This window comes from Paramisgurnus dabryanus, chromosome 3 (genome assembly GCF_030506205.2).
Source record: "Paramisgurnus dabryanus chromosome 3, PD_genome_1.1, whole genome shotgun sequence".
In the NCBI taxonomy this organism is placed as follows: domain Eukaryota; kingdom Metazoa; phylum Chordata; class Actinopteri; order Cypriniformes; family Cobitidae; genus Paramisgurnus; species Paramisgurnus dabryanus.
Window position 1 is genome coordinate 2,736,263 of NC_133339.1, and position 21,130 is coordinate 2,757,392.

The window sequence follows — 21,130 nt, forward strand, 5'->3', positions numbered from 1 at the left end:
TTTGTTTCTCAAAATTGAGCTCAGAATCAAAGATGACCCCCAAATTTTTTACAGAAGGCTTTACATAAGATGAATAAGGGCCCAAATTATTTCTCAGACCGGTGCGGTTTTTTTGTGGACCAAAAATAATGACCTCAGTTTTATCACGGTTCATTTGGAGGAAGTTATTTGCCATCCAGGTTTTAATGCTGTCCAGGCAATTTAATAGGGGCTGTAAAGAGACATTGGATTTTAATGGGATATACAATTGTGAGTCATCAGCGTACAGGTGAAAATAGATATTAAAACTTCGAATGATATTCCCCAAAGGTAGCATATACAAATTGAAAAGAAGTGGGGCTAAAATTGATCCCTGTGGAACCCCGTGAGCAAGAGAAGCAGTAGAAGAGGAATACTGACCTATCGATACTGAGAAAGTCCTAGATTGGAGATATGAACGGAACCAATCAAGAGCTGAATCTCTAATGCCCACCCAGTTCTCTAAACGAGATAGCAAAATGTCGTGGTTCACTGTGTCAAAGGCCGCTGTAAGATCTAATAGAATCAGAATTGCATTTTCACCTGAATCAACAGCTGTCAGAAGGTCATTTGTAACTCTTATTAAGGCAGTCTCAGTGCTATGATGTTTTCGGAAACCCGATTGAAAAGGTTCCAGAATATTATTACAATTAAGAAAAGTATACACTTGAGAAAAAACCACCTTCTCCAATACCTTGGAAATAAATGGCAATTTTGAAATGGGTCGATAATTGTTGTAGGAAGAAATATCAAGATTAGGTTTCTTTAATAATGGTTGAACAACAGCATGTTTAAAAGATGCCGGCACAATACCAGAAACTAGCGATGAGTTAATGATAGCCGCAATTATATGACCAAAAATATCAAAGGCCTCCTTAATGATAATAGATGGTATAACATCATGAGGGGAGGAGGTGTTTTTTATCTCCATAACCACATCTCTTAGTTCAGAAATGGAAACAGGTTGAAAATTATTTAACATCATTGTTCTAGATGACACAGTCGAAAATTCACAGAGATCAGGTGCATTAAAAGAGGAATGGATCACATCAATTTTGTCAAGAAAGAATTTTAAAAAGTCTTCACAGACAGTATTCGATGACTCAATTTTGAGTATATTACTAGGATTAATAATAGAGTTTATAGTGCTAAAAAGAGTTTTTGGGGAATTATGATGACTGGTAATAACATCAGAGAAAAAATTGTATCTTGCTGTTTTTGCTGCCTTTTGGAATTTATCTAAATAGAATTTAAAAATGTCAAAGGAGACAGTGAGATGGTCTTTCTTCCACTTTCTCTCAGCCTTCCGGCAGTCTTGTCTGAGATGACGGACAGACTCATTCATCCATGGCTGAGATTTAAGTTTAGGAACCCTAAACTTAGCAGGAGCAACAGAGTCCAGAATGGAAGTGCAGGAGGAATTGAAACATTCAAGTAGCTGATCCGGACTAGAAGAGTCCGAGGCTGGGAGTAAAGAATTTACGGCATTATCATGATAGCTGTCAATAAAAAGATTTATAGTTTCAACATTTATCTTACGCATAGAATAGCCTGAGGATTTTGTAGAACATAGATCATAGAACAATGTAGTGTTGAATATGATAGGTTTATGATCGGAGAATACAATGTTTTCAATATTAATATCTCCAATTGAGAGACCAGAGGACAAAATGAGGTCAAGGGTGTGACCATGGACGTGAGTAGCCTCCTCAACATGTTGAATAAGGCCAAAGGAATCGGCTAAACTCAGCGACCAAAGGCTTACCTGGGCAGTCAATATGAATATTAAAATCACCGAGGATGAGAAGACGATCATATACGGACATAACCCGAGACAGAAATTCTGCAAAATCCACGGTAAAGTCTTTATCCAGTCTGGGAGGTCCATAGACGAGGGCACACAGAACCGGTGATGTAGTTGACGTAATTTCCACACATTGTAGTTCAAATGAGAAATAGTACTTAGGTGAGACGGTCCTGAGTTGAAAATGATTTTTAAAAACCACAGCGACTCCTCCTCCGCGTCTTCCGTCGCATCTAGGGGTACTATAATAGGAACAATCAGATGGACAAAGTTCGCCGAAAATAGAAAGCTCATTGGATCCAAGCCAAGTTTCAGTTAAAAATAAAAAATCCAAGTGGTGAGAGATAAAAAAGTCATTGAGGATAAAGGACTTATTCAATACGGATCTGGCGTTTATCAGAGCCATTTTGATAGTTGTCGACCATCGTACAGGTTTGCCAGCATATTTCACCTGTTGGATATTGTGAAAGTTTGTGCCTCTGGCTCTGATTTGTAATCGCGTGGATCGCAGAGTAGCAAATAATCCCGTTGAGGCTGTAAGAGAAGGGAGATTATAACAAAGTCTTAGATCCATCACGCGTCGCGTCGTTTGAGAGCCTAAGAGTTTGTAATGGTGGCAGAGCGACGGCTGTTTATGATGAGCAGTATGAAAGTCTCTCCTTATCCTCACTAGGACACCTCCACGAGTACCCCTCTTTCTGCGACGTTTCTTAATGTATATGCCGCAGGGCGGATGTTGAAGCCATGGTCCAGATCGAAAAGGGAACGAGGAAGAATGGTGAAGAGAAGGGCAAACACTCGTGTAAGTTCCCAATAAATCCAGGGAGTTTCCAATTTCGAGTAAAAACTCCCGATTATAAGTTATGCCGCTCATAGCAGGTAAACTTAAATATTGCAATAAAAAGGACGAAATAAGGAGCCATTTTTGGACAAATTGAAAGGTTTGGAGAAGACGGCATGCTGACAGGTACAATGGCGCCATCTTGACTCCGCCCCCTGAAAAGGATTCAATTTAGCCCTTTAGCGCTTTTCATTTTTATTTTTTTTACACTTGGCAGAAATGTCTGAAATGGAAGTGTTGTGTTTAATTTGTTTTGGCTGCTGCCCAACACTGAGCACACGCACGCACGCACACGCACACGCACACACACACACACACACACACACACACACACACACACACACACACACACACACACACACACACACACACACACACACACACACACACACACACACAGTATTTTACTTTCAGATAGTTATCAGCTTTGTTTAAACCCTAAGTTTTTCTCTTTGTTTTTTGTTTTTTTACAGTGCTTATTTCAAACATCCACTCTCAACAAACAGTAGGTAAATCAATTTCATTAATTTTAAAATATGTGTTTGTTTGATTTAGTTTGTTTTGTCATTTGTATTATGCTGTACAAGAATGAAAATACTTGAAATGCTTAAAGTCCCCATGAAATCCAAACGTACAATTCTTATTTTTCAAATGGAATATTGCAGTGTTAATTATAAACAGTTTTTCACTGTGGGTAATTTTTTTTTCATAAACTTTAATTAAAATCTAAAACTTCTGCTCTCTTGTGGTGATCATTCTCTGATGATAATTCTCCATCTGTCAGTCTGCTGCAAGTTCAATTATTGAAAGAAACACCTACTTTTCTATATCCAATCAATTCACACTGGAAAACACAAGCCACACCCATTATTTTCCTTGTGTGATATGTTCCGTTTGACTCAGAAATATGTCACATTATAGACCCTTTTACAGCCCATGTGATCAAATAGCCTGCGAGCGCATTTTGGCAACGGAAGCGGTGTTGTTCTCCAGTGGTTCTAACGTGTCAGCAACTCAGAACGTTTATCAAAACGGTTTCCCAGCATCAAAATGTCTGGTTGTTGCGTTTGGTTGCACTAATATAATATACTTATAAACGTGTATATATATATGGCCTTCTATCGACTCCACTATAGTACACGGATCTGGTAGCTGTGTTGAAAAAGTTGATAAGTCAACTTTTTAAAATAACTTTCTCTGTCTGTGTTGCTTCACTGCTGATTCTTGGTGTACTTCCGTTGCCAAAATGCGCGCGCATACGTTGTCACTTCATCATTGTGTACAAAAAGTAAAAGGGTCTATAAAGTAAATATAGAAGTAAATTCAACCGTGAGTTCCTGTTTACAGGGATTTTAATAAAATATGTAATGTTATCCTATAATAATACAAAAACTTTCATCACACAGCATAATAGGCCATAATATAGATGTACAGTGTAAGCTGCCTGAAGTTATTGTAGCAAATATAGATATTGCTTACTGAATGTCAAAGAACAAATGAATTTGAAGTGATTAGCAAATAGTTGTGCTGCTCTAAAACTTAATCACCATAATAAAACAGAAGTTGTGATGGTGTTTTCTTTTGTAGTGTAGACCCGAGTGTGACGGCTTCTAAAATGAGAAAAATGTAGGTCTTGATTTTGTCATTTGAGGACCTGATTGGATCTTTGAAGTTGGGCGTTACTAACAAAATGGAGGCTGAATGCCCGCCACAGTCTAATTTGTCCCGCCATAATACCGTAACATGTAGGTGCTGTATTTTTCTGTAAAGTCACACACATTGGCTCAGAAAAAGTGCATTCCCAGAAAAAGTCTATCGCAACAAATAACCCTTAGTTTAATTCAGTAGAAATATCCCCAGTGCTGCCTCGTGGGCATTCTGTCTCATCCTCCAGCCAAACATATAGCAAAAAAACTTTGCAGAGGTGAATTGCGTTTCACGGCTCTCTTTGTGGCATTTCAGGGGGAAACTGAAGCAGCACAAATGGCAGCTGACTCTTGAATGGATGTATACAAAGCAATGTTTAAAAAAAAGGGAGTAATATAGCTCAAATCTTGGGTGATTGTGTCAGAGAACAAAAATCAGTATTTAGCAGTTAAGCATAAGTGACTGCTGCCAATCATTATAAACCCGCCCTCCGGCCGAAACACAACAGCAACACAAGAGATTTTTTTGACAGTGAGAGGAAAATAATGTTTTGATTCAAGATTATGAGAGCAGATTCATTTTAAACAAATAATGACTAGCACGAATCAATTATTTATAACAAACACTGCAATATTCCAGAAGAAAATAAAAATTGTCATTTTTGATTCAATAAACATCTGTGTTTTTAGCAGCTAATGTTCATTGTTGTCAGTGTAATAGCTTGAGTCTTGAGTAGTACTGTGTGGTATGACAATAGCTCAATGTCTCAATCATCTCTATATCTCTATATGTTCATGTTGCTCTGTATGTTTTTGAATCTCTCTTATGTACTTTGATGTCTTTTGCTGAACTCCCTTCACTGTGCCACATGAAATCGGACACACATAATGCATATCATGTTGCAGGACTTTATTATTTTTTAATACTTTTTGTGGCAACACTCTCCTGTGCATAATCAATGTCCCTTACCTCCCATCCATCAAATACATTATTATTGTTATTATTGTTATTATTATTATTACAAATATAAAATATTGTCATAAAGTCAATAAGTCAATAAGCCTAAACTTTCGGATGCTACAAGCATGAAATCTTTAAAGCAATGCAGTTTTATCCTATAATAAAGCTTTTGGGATAATATTTTTTCCAAGAATTATAACAATCAATGCCATATTTCTTTATCTGAGATTGCCCTTTGTGTCCTGTTGGAAATTGGGAAAGTAACGTTCAAATCTGAGCGTTACCGCTCGGGCGCTGCAGTCATGAAGTCTGACTTAAAATATACATGCATTACATTTAAAGCCATTCGAAAGGGACAGACCCTTCAGATGGAAACAATGCCTTCAGATTACAGTCAAGCAATAAAAAGCAGTTGTCAACACATCCCAGATCACCCCACAGGTAAACATGATAGCAGTAAAAAGGGCATGTGTAAAAACACATATTATTTTAGAGATAAGCTGCTCACCCCTTCAGTTTAGTGTCTGATTTTGCATGAACAATGAAGAAATTCTCACCAACTCACCCAATGGAACAAAGACACAACCGCCAGCAAGTAGCTTCAATTACCTTGCTTGTTTCTCACATATTGTGGTGAACAGATACATATAATAATTAATAAAACAAAAACTTAAACTAGATATGCAATTCCCAAGGAATTACCAGTGCATGAAAATGCAAAAAGTTGTTGACAGAAATGTAAAAGAAATTTAGTCTAGTAGTTTACCTGGCCATTGACATGTTTTAGTGTGAAGCTAGCATGATTTAAAAAAGTTATCATGATTCAGCATGACGTTAGCATGAAGCTAGCATGAAGCTAGCATGATTAGCATGAAGCTACCATGATGCTAGAATTATTAGCATGAAGCAAGCATGATGCTAGCATGATTAGCATGAAGCTAGCATGATGCTAGCATGATTAGCATGAAGCTAGCATGATTAGCATGAAGCTAGCATGATGCTAGCATGATTAGCATGAAGCTAGCATGATGCTAGCATGATTAGCATGAAGCTAGCATGAAGCTAGCATGATGTTAGCATGATTAGCATGAAGCTAGCACGATGCTAGCATGATTAGCATGAAGCTAGCACGATGCTAGCATGATTAGCATGAAGCTAGCACGATGTTAGCATGATTAGAATGAAGCTAACACGATGCTAGCATGATTAGCATGAAGCTAGCACGATGCTAGCATGATTAGCATGAAGCTAGCACGATGCTAGCATGATTAGCATGAAGCTAGCACGATGCTAGCATGATTAGCATGAAGCTAGCACGATGCTAGCATGATTAGCATGAAGCTAGCACGATGCTAGCATGATTAGCATGAAGCTAGCACGATGCTAGCATGATTAGCATGAAGCTAACACGATGTTAGCATGATTAGCATGAAGCTAGCACGATGCTAGCATGATTAACATGAAGCTAGCACGATGCTAGCATGATTAGCATGAAGCTAACATGATGCTAGCATGATTAACATGAAGCTAGCATGATGCTAACATAAAGCTAGCATGATGCTAGCATGATTAGCATGAAGCTAGCATGATGCTAGCATGATTAGCATGAAGCTAGCATGATGCTAGCATGATTAGCATGAAGCTAACATGATTAGCATTGAAGCTAGCATGAAGCTAGCATGATTAGCATGAAGCTAGCATGATTAGCATTGAAGCTAACATGAAGCTAGCATGATTAGCATGAAGCTAGAATGAAGCTAGCATGATTAGCATGAAGGTAGCATGATTAGCATGAAGCTAGGATGATGTTAGCATGATTAGCATGAAGTTAGCATGATTAGCATGAAGCAAACATGATTAGCATTGAAGCTAACATGATGTTAGCATGATTAGCATGATGTTAGCATGATTAGCATGAAGCTAGCATGATTAGCATGAAGCTAGCATGATGCTAGCATGATTAACATGAAGCTAGCATGATGCTAGCATGATTAGCATGAAGCTAGCATGATTTAGCATGAAGCTAACAAAATTTAACATGAAGCTAGCATGATTTAGCATTAAGTAAGCAAGATTTATTATGAAATTAGCATAAAGCTAGCATGAAACTAGCACGAAGCTAGCATGACTTAGCATGAAGCTAGCATTAGGCTAATATGACCCAAAGACCCAACCCCCATGTCTCTATGATGTCCGGATCCAGAGATATGAGGCTTTGTTTATTATGTTGCTAGGCTGCTCATATTTGGTTGCTATGGGCGTGGCTTAATACCTCAATAAGGATGGTGAGAGACTGATTGGATGCCTGAGTAAAATGAGCCCACCCCCATGTCTCTGTGACACTGTGCTGCAAAGATATCCATCTGGGCATTTTATAATGGCAGTCTATGGGAGATGTTGCTAGGGTGCCCAAAATGGTTGCTAGGGGCGTGGCTTGATAGCTCAATAAGGATCCTAAGGGACTGATTGGATGCCTGAGTAAAATGAGCCCACCCCCATGTCTCTATGACACTGCGCTGCAAAGATATCCCATCCGGGACGTTTTTAGTTCCTTATATGGGCATGATTCCTGCCCCATTATAAGTCTATGGGGAAATTTGGGGACCTCTTACACCCCAGGGGTACAACTTACACCCCATTGTGAGGTATGTTCTTACAGAGCCTGCCAGCCTCTTCAAATGTGGCAAGTCACAAGTTTCTGTGAAATCCTAGGTCTGAGCTACGACTCGTCAAAATTTGTCGCAATGTTAAGTCTATGGGATTTTTCGGCTGCTTTTTCGCCCCTGGGGCGAAGACCGTACCCCCGATCGCTTATAAAAGTCATAGCACACTATTCCCGAATAGTCCGCACGTTTGAAAGTTTGAATGAAGTTTCTAAGTTAAACGGTTCGAGCCGTATTAATTGCGGAAATTTGGTTGGAATAATAATAATAATAATAATAATAACTAGATAGGTACATTTCCTGAAGAAAATGTGAGTGGTGCTTGCCGTGGCAAAATTCTGGGGACCATATATGATTATACTCCAAGCCAAAAGTTAAACGATCCAACTCCCGTGTCTGTACGATGTTCTGATGTGGAGATATAAGGCTGTGTTTATCCGGTTGCTAGGGTACTGTATTTGGTTGCTAGGGAAAAATTTGGCATCCCATAATGATTACACTCTGAGTCACGAGTCATACGGTCCAACCCCCGTGTCTCAACGATGTTCTGGTGCAGAGATATAAGGCTTTGTTTATTCGGTTGCTAGGGTACTGTATTTGGTTGCTAGGGAAAATTTTGACATCCCATAATGATTACACTCTGAGTCACGAGTCAAACGGTCCAACCCCCGTGTCTCTACGATGTTCTGATGCGGAGATATAAGGCTTTGTTTACTCTGTTGCTAGGGTACTGTATTTGGTTGCTAGGGAAAAAATTGGCATCCCATAATGATTACACTCTGAGTCACGAGTCAAACGGTCCAACCCCCATGTCTCTACGATGTTCTGATGCGGAGATATAAGGCTTTGTTTACCCTGTTGCTAGGGTACTGTATTTGGTTGCTAGGGAAAAAATTGGCATCCCATAATGATTACACTCTGAGTCACGAGTCAAACGGTCCAACCCCCATGTCTCTACGATGTTCTGATGCTGAGATATAAGGCTTTGTTTACTCTGTTGCTAGGGTACTATATTTGGTTGCTAGGGAAAAAATTGGCATCCCATAATGATTACAATCTGAGTCACGAGTCAAACGGTCCAACCCCCGTGTCTCTACGATGTTCTGATGCTGAGATATAAGGCTTTGTTTACTCTGTTGCTAGGGTACTATATTTGGTTGCTAGGGAAAAAATTGGCAGACCATAATGATTACACCCTGAGTCACGAGTCAAACGGTCCAACTACCATGTCTCTACGATGTTCTGATGCGGAGATATAAGGCTTTGTTTACTCTGTTGCTAGGGTACTGTATTTGGTTGCTAGGGAAAAAATTGGCATCTCATAGTGATTACCCGCCGAGTCACGAGTGAGTCAAACGGTCCAACCCCCGTGTCTCTACGATGTTCTGATGCGGAGATATAAGGCTTTGTTTACTCTGTTGCTAGGGTACTGTATTTGGTTGCTAGGGAAAAATTGGCATCCCATAATGATTACACTCTGAGTCACGAGTCAAACGGTCCAACCCCCATGTCTCTACGATGTTCTGATGCGGAGATATAAGGCTTTGTTTACTCTGTTGCTAGGGTACTGTATTTGGTTGCTAGGGGCGTGGCTTGGGAGTGGCCAATGATGTGCCCAGTGATTACACTCCGAGTCACAAGTAAAACGGTCCAACCCCCGTGTCTCTACGATGTTCTGATGCGGAGATATAAGGCTTTGTTTACTCTGTTGCTAGGGTACTGTATTTGGTTGCTAGGGGCGTGGCTTGGGAGTAGCCAATTATGTGCCCAGTGATTACACTCCGAGTCACAAGTAAAACGGTCCAACCCCCGTGTCTCTACGATGTTCTGATGCGGAGATATAAGGCTTTGTTTACTCTGTTGCTAGGGTACTGTATTTGGTTGCTAGGGGCGTGGCTTGGGAGTGGCCAATGATGTGCCCAGTGATTACACTCCGAGTCACAAGTAAAACGGTCCAAACCCCGTGTCTCTACGATGTTCTGATGCGGAGATATAAGGCTTTGTTTATTCGGTTGCTAGGGTGCTCAAATTTGGTTGCTAGGGGCGTGGCTTCGGAGTGGCCAATGATGTGCCCAATTGTTACACCCCTAGTCACAAGTAAAATGGTCCAACCCCCGTGTCTCTACGATGTTCTGATGCCGAGATATAACTGTTTGTATTTTATGTTGCTAGGGTGCTCAAAAGTGGTTGCTAGGGGCGTGGCTTAGTAAGTCTGTAAGGATCCTGAGAGACTGATTGGATGCCTGAGTAAAATGAGCCCACCCCCATGTCTCTATGACACTGTGGTGCAAAGATATCCATCCGGGCATTTTATAATGGCAGTCTATGGTATAGGTTGCTAGGGTGCCCAAAATGGTTGCTATGGTAACCTTACACCCCATTGTGGGGGACGTCCTGACAGAGTCTAGCACCCTCTTCAAATTTAGTAACCCACATGTTTCTATGAAATCCTGGCTCGGACCTATGACCCGTCAAAATTTTTGCAATGGTAAGTCTATGGGATTTTGCCCCATTGACTTTTCATTGGGGCACTTTTGGGCACCTCTTACACCCCAGGGGTACAACTTACACCCCATTGTGATCTATGTTTTTACAGAGCCTACCACCCTCTTCAAATGTTGTAACCCACATGTTTCTACAAAATCCACGAGCGGAGCTATGACCCATCAAAGTTGGGCCCAATGTTAAGTCAATGGGATTTTTGGGGTGGTTTTACGCCCCCCTTTCGGAAATCCTGCACCCGATCCCTTATAAAAGTCATAGCACACCTCTCCTCAATAATCCGGTCGATTTGAGCCCTCTTTCATGGGTCTACAACAAAGCGTGCGGGACGAGTTAATCGCCGAAAAAAGTGTCCGGATGTAAGAATAAAATATAACTAGATAGGTACATTTCCTGAAGAAAATGTGAGTGGTGCTTGCCGTGGCAAATTTCAGGGGACAATTTATGATTATGCTCCAAGCCAAAAGTAAAATGGTCCAACCCCCGTGTCTCTACGATGTTCTGAAGCAGAGATATAAGGATTTGTTTACTCTGTTGCTAGGGTACTGTATTTGGTTGCTAGGGGAAAAAATGGCATCCACTAGTGATTACCCTCCGAGTCACGAGTCAAACGGTCCAAACCCTGTGTCTCTATGATGTTCTGATGTGGAGATATAAGGCTTTGTTTACTCTGTTGCTAGGGTACTGTATTTGGTTGCTAGGGAAAAAAATGGCACCCACTAGTGATTACATGCCGAGTCACAAGTAAAATGGTCCAACCCCCGTGTCTCTACGATGTTCTGAAGCAGAGATATAAGGCTTTGTTTACTCTGTTGCTAGGGTACTGTATTTGGTTGCTAGGGAAAAAAATGGCATCCACTAGTGATTACCCTCCGAGTCACGAGTCAAACGGTCCAAACCCCATGTCTCTACGATGTTCTGATGCGGAGATATAAGGCTTTGTTTACTCTGTTGCTAGGGTACTATATTTGGTTTCTAGGGGCGTGGCTTGGGAGTGGCCAATGATGTCGCAAATTATTACGCTCTGAGTCACAAGTAAAATGGTCCAACCCCCGTGTCTCTACGATGTTCTGATGCGGAGATATAAGGCTTTGTTTACTCTGTTGCTAGGGTACTGTATTTGGTTGCTAGGGAAAAAAATGGCATCCACTAGTGATTACCCTCCGAGTCACGAGTCAAACGGTCCAAACCCCATGTCTCTACGATGTTCTGATGCGGAGATATAAGGCTTTGTTTACTCTGTTGCTAGGGAAATATATTTGGTTGCTAGGGGCGTGGCTTGGGAGTGGCCAATGATGTCGCAAGTTATTACGCTCTGAGTCACAAGTAAAATGGTCCAACCCCCGTGTCTCTACGATGTTCTGATGCGGAGAAATAAGGATTTGTTTATTTGGTTGCTAGGGTGCTCCAATTTGGTTGCTAGGGGCGTGGCTTGGGAGTGGCCAATGATGCGGCCAGTGATTACCCTCCGAGTCACGAGTAAAACGGTCTAACCCCCGTGATTCTATGATGTTCTGATGCAGAGATATAAGGCTTTGTTTATTCGGTTGCTAGGGTGCTCATATTTGGTTGCTAGGGGCGTGGCTTGAGAGTGGCCAATGATGTCGCAAGTTATTACGCTCTGAGTCACAAGTAAAATGGTCCAACCCCCATGTCTCTACGATGTTCTGATGCGGAGAAATAAGGATTTGTTTATTCGGTTGCTAGGGTGCTCCAATTTGGTTGCTAGGGGCGTGGCTTGGGAGTGGCCAATGATGTCGCAAGTTATTACGCTCTGAGTCACAAGTAAAATGGTCCAACCCCCGTGTCTCTACGATGTTCTGATGCGGAGAAATAAAGATTTGTTTATTCGGTTGCTAGGGTGCTCCAATTTGGTTGCTAGGGGCGTGGCTTGGGCGTGGCCAATGATGCGGCCAGTGATTACCCTCCGAGTCATGAGTAAAACGGTCCAACCCCCATGATTCTACGATGTTCTGATGTCAAGATATAACTGTTTGAATTTTATGTTGCTAGGGTGCTTATAAGTGGTTGCTAGGGGCGTGGCTTAATAGCTCTGGGACTATCCTGGTAAATTGATTGGATGTCTGAGTAAAATGAGCCCACCCCCATGTCTCTACGATATTGTAAAGCGAAGATATCCCATCTGGAACTTTTTTATTCCCTTATATGGGCATGTTTCCTGCCCCATTATAAGTCAATGGGATTTTTCGGGTGCCTCTTACACCCCAGGGGTACAGCTTACACCCCAATGTGATGTATGTTCTTACAGAGTCTATCACCCTCTTCAAATGTTGTAACCTACATGTTTCTACAAAATCCTCAAGCGGAGCTATGACCCGTCAAAGTTCGGCCCAATGTTAAGTCAATGGGATTTTTCGGTTGGTTTTTCGCCCCCCTTTCGAAAATCCTGCACCCGATCGCTTATAAAAGTCATAGCACACCTCTCCTTAATAATCCGGTCGATTTGAGCCCTCTTTCATGGGACTGTGACAAACCGTGCGGGACGAGTTACGCGCCGAAAAAGTGTGCAGACATAAGAATAATAAGATATAATAATAAGTATGAGCAATAATAATAGTGATGCTTTGCATAAATGCAAGCACCACTAATAATATCCCTGAGCAATAGTAATAGTGATGCTTTGCATAAATGCAAGCACCACTAATAATAATAATAAAAAGCCCAGTAAGAACAGTACAGCGCATTTTCAATGCACTGTAATTATTGTCCTACAGTCCACCTGTTGCCTGTATCTGCTTTATAAGCAGATGAATTCTGAGTTTTTCAGGGCTGTTGGACAGAAATGATAAAGATAAAGTGATGATGTCCAACTCTGTGAGGATTTCAGATGACAGCAACTCTAAATCAACACAAAACTGACAAATATTTTCATACTGTACTCGTTATGATGTAAACATTGCTATAACATGATCATTGTTACCAGTTACAACAAAAATATATTTTTGAAAAAAAAAACGCTTACAACTTCCAGTGATTTTATATTAACAGATAAACCAACTCTGACTGTGCAGCCACAGACATCTGTGTTCATTGGAGACACAGTTACTCTGATCTGTGAGGTTTATCCGTCCACTGGATGGGATTTTTTCTTTACAACACCATCAAACATTGAATACCTCGAAACTACAGGAACGGGAGTTACATCTGTGCAAGTCGCTGCTGGAGGAGAGTACAAGTGCAGAGCCAGAAGAACAGAATATCACTATATTATAACACATTTTAGTAAACCAGTAACAGTGACCGTACAGAGTAAGTATTTATACTCACATAATACACTTTGCTCTGAAAACACAATGATTGGACACTGACACTGAGTGGCGATTACAGTTATTGAGGATTAACCATGGTGCTTTGGTTTGAATATGCAAATAAAGTTAGAAACATGTATACAAAACATTATCCTAAACAGTTTTAAATAGTGCCAAATTCCATTCCATTAAATTCCATTAAAGGTGCCGTAGAATGTAAAACTGTATTTACCTTGGCATACATGAATAATGGGTTGCACTTTATTTTACAGTACGTGTACTTACCTTGTACATATATTGTAAATAAGTTGTACTTACCGACACATTTGTGGTACTTACTTTTAGGTATCTGCATGGTAATTAATTGGTATCATTACTGTACTTACCAGTAGTACATACTTGGTAGTTATTATGTAACTCTAGGTAAGTACTGGGTAATAACATATACATAATTATAGTGTAGATATACTGTAACTAACCAGAAACATTACTGTACTTAAATTTTTTTTTACAATATAAGTATTTAGTATTTACAGGCAAGTTAGGATAAATGACAGGTATTTATAGTGTACATATATGATAACTAATATCAAACACTACTGTACTTACAAATTGTATATACACAATAAGTGTGTGGTACCTGTAGGGCAGTGTAAGTTAATGAAAGGCACATATGGTGTATGTATACTGTAACTAACGAGAAACACTACTGTACTTACAAATTGTATATACACGATAAGTTTGTGGTACCTGCAGGCCAGTGTAAGTTATACTTATACCATACGTATATGATAACTAAGAACAAACATTACTGATGTGCCATTTTAGTATTCAGACTCAGTATCTTTGTCCTTTAAACCAAGCATTAAAGGGGAATTCCGCCTTGAAATGATCCTAGGGTTAATAACAAACGTGTACCGAGTTCGACCGTTCACTGGAGTTTGTTTTCATGTTAGTCTAACGTGACCAGTGTTATTGCTAAACGCAAATTAGCATGTTATGGTAGCCTTCGGGGCATCACTGCATTAAAAACGAAATCGCTATGTCTATACTACTAATAATGCTCAAAATAACCCCACACTTACACTGTAGCACAATGAGGGTCTCTATATGTAAACCGAAGCATTGAGAACTTTGCAAGTGTACAGGCAGTTTATTAAAAATAAACACTTACCGTTCACGTCTGGATCACATATCCATGCGGGCGCCATCTTGGGAAAACTAAACTCTCGCGTGAAACGTTGTTGCCCGTTGTTGTGGAACAGGTGTTGTGCTTTCACGCGAGAGTTCAGTTTTCCCAAGATGGCGCCCGCATGGATATTTGATCCAGACGTGAACGGTAAGTGTTCCTTTTTAATAAACTGCCTGTACACTTGCAAAGTTCTCAATGCTTCGGTTTACATATAGAGACCCTCATTGTGCTACAGTGTAAGTGTGGGGTTATTTTGAGCATTATTAGTAGTATAGACATAGCGATTTCGTTTTTAATGCAGTGATGCCCCGAAGGCTACCATAACATGCTAATTTGCGTTTAGCAATAACACTGGTCACGTTAGACTAACATGAAAACAAACTCCAGTGAACGGTCGAACTCGGTACACGTTTGTTATTAACCCTAGGATCATTTCAAGGCGGAATTCCCCTTTAAATAACCGTATGGATTAACTACTGGGTACATTCACTAGTACGTCCATGATAAGTGCATGGAAACAGGACTGTAAAATAAAGTGTTGATTTTTACACAGTTATTACATAGGACCTAACACCTAAGATATAGCATCATATACATGTCACTGTGAGGCAAACCCAACCATTGACTGTCATACGCATTAACTACTGGGTACATTCACAAGTACACACTTATTGTGTACATACAATTTGTAAGTACAGAAGTGTTTGATATTAGTTATCATATATGTACAATATTAATTCCTGTCATTTACCCTAACTTGCCTGTAAATACTAAATACTTAAATTGTACATTTATTTGTAAGTACAGTAATGTTTCTGGTTAGTTACAGTATAGATGGTTTCATCGGACGCACGTGATACACGTCTGGATCCGAACCTTACTTCCGGTTTCGTTTTTTTAATGGTCTGACTAGTTGCTAAACTGATCTCTTGAACAAATGCCTCGTCGAAAATAACAAATGTTTTGGTTTCCTAGGTAATCTATGTGTTGTTTTGTTTGCTTGTTATATAAATAAACTATGTCTAAAGAATTTGTTGTTATTTATTATTAGCGGAGTTTACCGGAAGTTACGTGCGGACCGCGACAGTGGCTTGTTTATGTTGTTACCGCTGAAACGGTCTATACCTGCACTATAATAATTTATCTGTTATTACCCAGTACTTATCTAGAGTTACTACATAATAACTACCTAGTATGTACCACCGGTAAGTGTCGGTAAGTACACTTATTTATGTACAAGGTAAGTACACATGCTGCAAAATAGTGATGCGGTAATGACATATCATGAGCCTCAAACACAATTGCTCCTTCTTACAGTATGTAAACCTTGTGCATGCAAAATACAGCTGGAAAACACAACCAATCCAAACTTAACATAGACTGTGACGTTACAGTGGCGATGTACACCCAACATTAAATTATACATTAAATGAATAACAATGTTATTACAATGCTAAAAACGTTGTAATTACGGAGTTAGTGCTATATGCTAGTTAATGCTTTTTGCTAGTGTTTAGACTGAAGTTTTACTATTGATAGTACAGTTACGTTTTGCAGGTTCATACTGAACAAACACAAATTTACCAATCAAAAACATCAATTTCCAATCTCTGAATAATTTATCATTCCTCAAATCATCTTCGTCTGATTCAGGCTCAAACATAAGGTCTGTTCATAAACATAATGACATTCCATAGACGTAATGGTTTTTATACTGTATATTCTATTCCCTAACCCCAACCATCACAGAAACCTTTCTGCTACCTTAGATTTTCAATAAACATCATTCTATTTGATTTATAAGCTTGTTTTCTCATGGGGACCTCTAAATGTCCCCACAAGGTCACAAAATTGCTGGAATTCCTATAATTCCAGTATTGTACCAGGTAATTATCACACCAGGTACACACACACACACACACACACACACACACACACACACACACACACACATGCACACACACATTTTGGTTTCCATGTTTTGTGGAGACATTTCATAGATGTAATGCATTTTATACTGTACAAACTGTATATTTTATTCACTTCACCTAAACCAAACCCTAACCCCAACCATCACTGAAAACTTTCTGCTACTTCAAAGTTTCAAGAAACACAATTCTGTTTGATTTATAAGCTTGTTTCCTCATGAGGACCTCAAAATGTCCCCACAAGGTCACAAAAACACTGGTATTCCCATGGGCGTAGATTTAGGGTGGGACGCTAGGGACATGTCCCTACCAATATTCAGGGAAGACTGAATTGTCCCTAGCAATAATTTCGACCAAACAATTAATCTGTATTTATATATAACCACTGATGTCCGTCTTATTCTAGTGTTTTCTATTTTTTAATTATTATATATTTTTTCAGGAATCATTTAAATGAGATTAGAAATCTTTTGCAATCCCGTTTTGTAAAAATAACGCTCTATGTGGTACACAAACGGTTAACAGCTTTCGTTCTCTGCAATGCCCGCCTCCGTAACTCACATCGCTAATATGATTGGATTTGCATTTCTTTAGTCCCGCCTCTCTAACTCACATTGCTAATATGATTGGATTTGCATTTCTTGAGTCCCGCCTCTCTAACGCACATCACTTTATGATGGGCTTGTATTTTCTCGCTACGTGTGATAGGATCGTTTCACTTTGTACAACGCGCCAAAGTTCACTCAAGACGCGCGTGATTATTCGGGCGACAGGTAAGTGATGAAGAAAGTATTATTATACCCACTGTAACTGTTTCATGCACAAAAAAGTGGTGTCACATAATGATTTAAGGACAGTGTTTTCACCAATACATGACAATCCCATGTTAACCTGAGGAGTTGTAAACTTGTTTCAACCTCTTATAAATGGGGTGGCAAGGTTATTTAGGGGGTCCCTAATACATGAAAGAAAAAACCCCAACATGGTAAAAACATGAATTCATGTCATGATTGCTGAATACTTTCATTACTGCACTGTGGTCATTACTTGCACAGATGTAGACATAATGTTGCATTTTAAACTTAAACTATTTCTTTCACACTGATTAACTGTCTGTTAATGAAAAGAAGATTTAATGTGAACTACAGAAACGTTAATAAACGTTGTTCAGGAAACAGCATGATATACATACCTACTTCAACACTGGGTTTTTTCTGGCAAAATTAAATTAAGAAATATAGCTGTAGACAGCGATACGGGGCCAAGCAACAATGGTCCTGCAACACGCAACGAAGCTGAAAGGACATGCAATTGAAGAATGCAATGTAGCAGATATGTATGGGAACTATCAGCACACAGGACTCAGAGATGAGAATGAACATAATGAAAAAATAAAAATTTTGAAGTATAATATTTATGTGCATGTGGAAAGAAGGACCGATTAGTCCAATGCTGACCTAGAAAACAATTGAACCACTAAAGCATCATACATGTTACACATGAGACTTAAACCAAAAGAGCACAAACGAAATAATACCTGTTAAAATAATAAAGTAAAATACAAATAATGAATTGAAGCTTTTGACTCTAAAGTAAGAGACTTCAATTGCTGCCCTAGCCAGGATTTGAACCCATGATCTCCAGGTGTCATGCCTGTCACTCATCTGGTTGAGCTACAGGGGAGACATACATACAGACAGCTGCTTAAGTTAGATTGCTGAAGTGACAATGTGTATGTTCAAGTTTGGAGAGATTTTTCTCAAGAAGAGAATATTTTTTAAAACCCCTGTAGGTAGTCAAACCTGTTCGAACATTTGACTCAACATGACACAAATTTGTCAACCATTTTGATTGCCGCCATATGGTGGATTTGAACCCGCAACCTCTGGATTTCATGCCCATCACGCATTTGGTTGAGCTACTGGGAAGGCATAGATTACCCCATCAAATATTCTCCATAGAAGTTTAGTTGATTAAATGGTTTAAAAGTTATTCCTGTTGACAAATGTATAGGTAAAAAGGTAAAAAGGATAGGTAAGGATAGGTAAAAAGGCTATTTTTGCGCATAACTTCTGAATCGTTTGTCAGAAAATTATGATCTTGGTGTCTACGGATTCCTTGGCTCATGCCGCATCTGTCGATGTGTATTATGCACAAACTCACAAAGCACAGCAAGCTCACAATGCACAGCAAGCACACAAAGCACAGCAAGCTCACAATGCACAGCAAGCACACAAAGCACAGCAATTACACAAAGCACAGCAAGCTCACAAAGCACAGCAAGCACACAAAGCACAGCAAGCACGCAAAGCACAGCAAGCACACAAAGCACAGTAATCTCACAAAGCACAGCCAACTCACAAAGCACAGCAAGCACACAAAGCACAGCAAGCTCACAAAGCACAGCAAGCTCACAAAGCACAGCAAACTCACAAAGCGCAGCAAGCACACAAAGCACAGCAAGCTCACAAAGCACAGCAAGCTCACAAAGCACAGCAAACTCACAAAGCACAGCAAGCTCACAAAGCACAGCAAGCACACAAAGCACAGTAAGCACACAAAGCACAGCAAGCACACAAAGCATAGCAACAAAAAAAGCACTGCAAGCACAGCAAGCTCACAAAGCACAGCAAGCTCACAAAGCACAACCAGCACACAAAGCACAGCAAACTCCCAAAGCACAGCAAGCACACAAAGCACAGAAAGCACAGCAAGAACCACCACAATGCAGAGCAACAACAGCAAACATGGAAAAATAGAACACATTTGAACTACAGACAGGTTGAGAAGAACTGATGAGGAAGAACAAAATACCTGACTCAGGTGGGATTCAAACCCAGGAACTCAGAATCTCAATACATATGATTAACTTGATGCGCCACTCAGATGACACAGCTCATGAGGCAGCAGAAAAGAGATTAGAAAGCTACAAGGATTAACATATGTCAAATTAGTGTATAAACCCTAGGTGGCGCTGTACTCTGACTTCTCAGGTACCTTCAGGATATCATGTCAAAGCTCCTTATCAATTTTTGCACAGATATGTCCAATAGTTCAAAAAATATAACAATTTATGTCAAATTTCAAAATGGCGGACAGGCGGTTCAGTCAAACCTGGCATAATTCACATCGACAGATGCGGCATGAGGTAAGCAATCCATAGACATCAAGATCATAATTTTCTGACAAACAGTTCAGAAGTTATGGGCAAAAATAGCCTATTTTATTATCTCATAACCCATAGGTGGCGCTGTCACCAAATTTGGCATGGACCCCAAGTTCATGGTCGACATGAAGTGTACCAAATTTCATTTCAATTGATCAAAGAATGACCGAGCTACAGCTTCAGAACCATTTTTGCGTCAACCTTGTTAAGTTTGCGCATTTATTACTTTTGAACAAAGATAAATATCAAAATTCTGTTCGGTCATTTCTATGCGGCTCACTCCAAAGATCATCTGTGCCAAATCTCATAAGAATTGAACCGCATTTGAAGGAGGAGTAGCGAAAAAACGAAATACTGTACATTTCAAAATGGCTGCTACTGTAATGGGTGGAGTCTTACTGTAAAGTATCAAATTCAATAAGCGGGATGAGAGCAATCACGTGTACTAAGTAGAATTTTCATAGATCAAATGGTTCACCAGTTATAACAGTTTGAACATTGAATTTTTGGACTACTGGTGGCGCTATAGAGTTACTGCTAAAGACCCCATTTTTGGTCACATGACTATTTATGACCACCTCTACAACTGTGCCAAATTTCATCATTTTCCTATGTACGGTTCATAGGGCTGCCATAGATGCCTATGCACTGAAAAAAGTGATTTTGGAGAGTGGTAAATATAATCTGTGGAAACCATATAAAATGTACATGATTATTGCAGCTAGCCAACGAATACTAACGTAATGGGTAAATTCTACATATGCTACCCATTCGTCAACAGTAAGAACCATCACATAGAAAAATGCAGTAAAATTGCACATGCGTCAGCACGTGTTTTTGAGTGAGTGTGGGCGACGCTGGATCCTCTCTCTGGCTGCCATCGAACAGCAAAAGTGAAGGTAAGCTATTTAGCATTTAAGAGTGCTGTATATATTTTTTAATTATGAGCAGACGTGGGTAGTTTACTCCGTTACATTTACTTGAGTAAGATTTTGGAAAATATGTACTTTTACTTCGTTACACTGTGCGGCGTTCTTTCGTTACTGTATTTTAATTCATTACGAAATGTGTATTTTATTTTAAAATTGCCGTCTCGTGTTTCTGAGGCATTCAGGATTCGTATGAGTCGATTCTTTACAA

General features: G+C 39.7%; 1 protein-coding gene across 1 annotated transcript in view; it reads left to right on the forward strand.

Annotated features, from left to right (window-relative positions):
* The first annotated feature begins 1,796 nt into the window (after positions 1-1,796).
* LOC135734106 (killer cell immunoglobulin-like receptor 3DL3) overlaps positions 1,797-21,130 on the forward strand; it is a 36,665-nt gene continuing 17,331 nt past the window's right edge. The window contains exons 1-4 of the mRNA XM_065252987.2: positions 1,797-1,927; positions 2,551-2,624; positions 3,137-3,172; positions 13,445-13,705. Of these exons, the coding sequence (XP_065109059.2) occupies positions 1,797-1,927; positions 2,551-2,624; positions 3,137-3,172; positions 13,445-13,705 (502 nt within the window). The remainder of the gene's footprint in view (positions 1,928-2,550; positions 2,625-3,136; positions 3,173-13,444; positions 13,706-21,130) is intronic.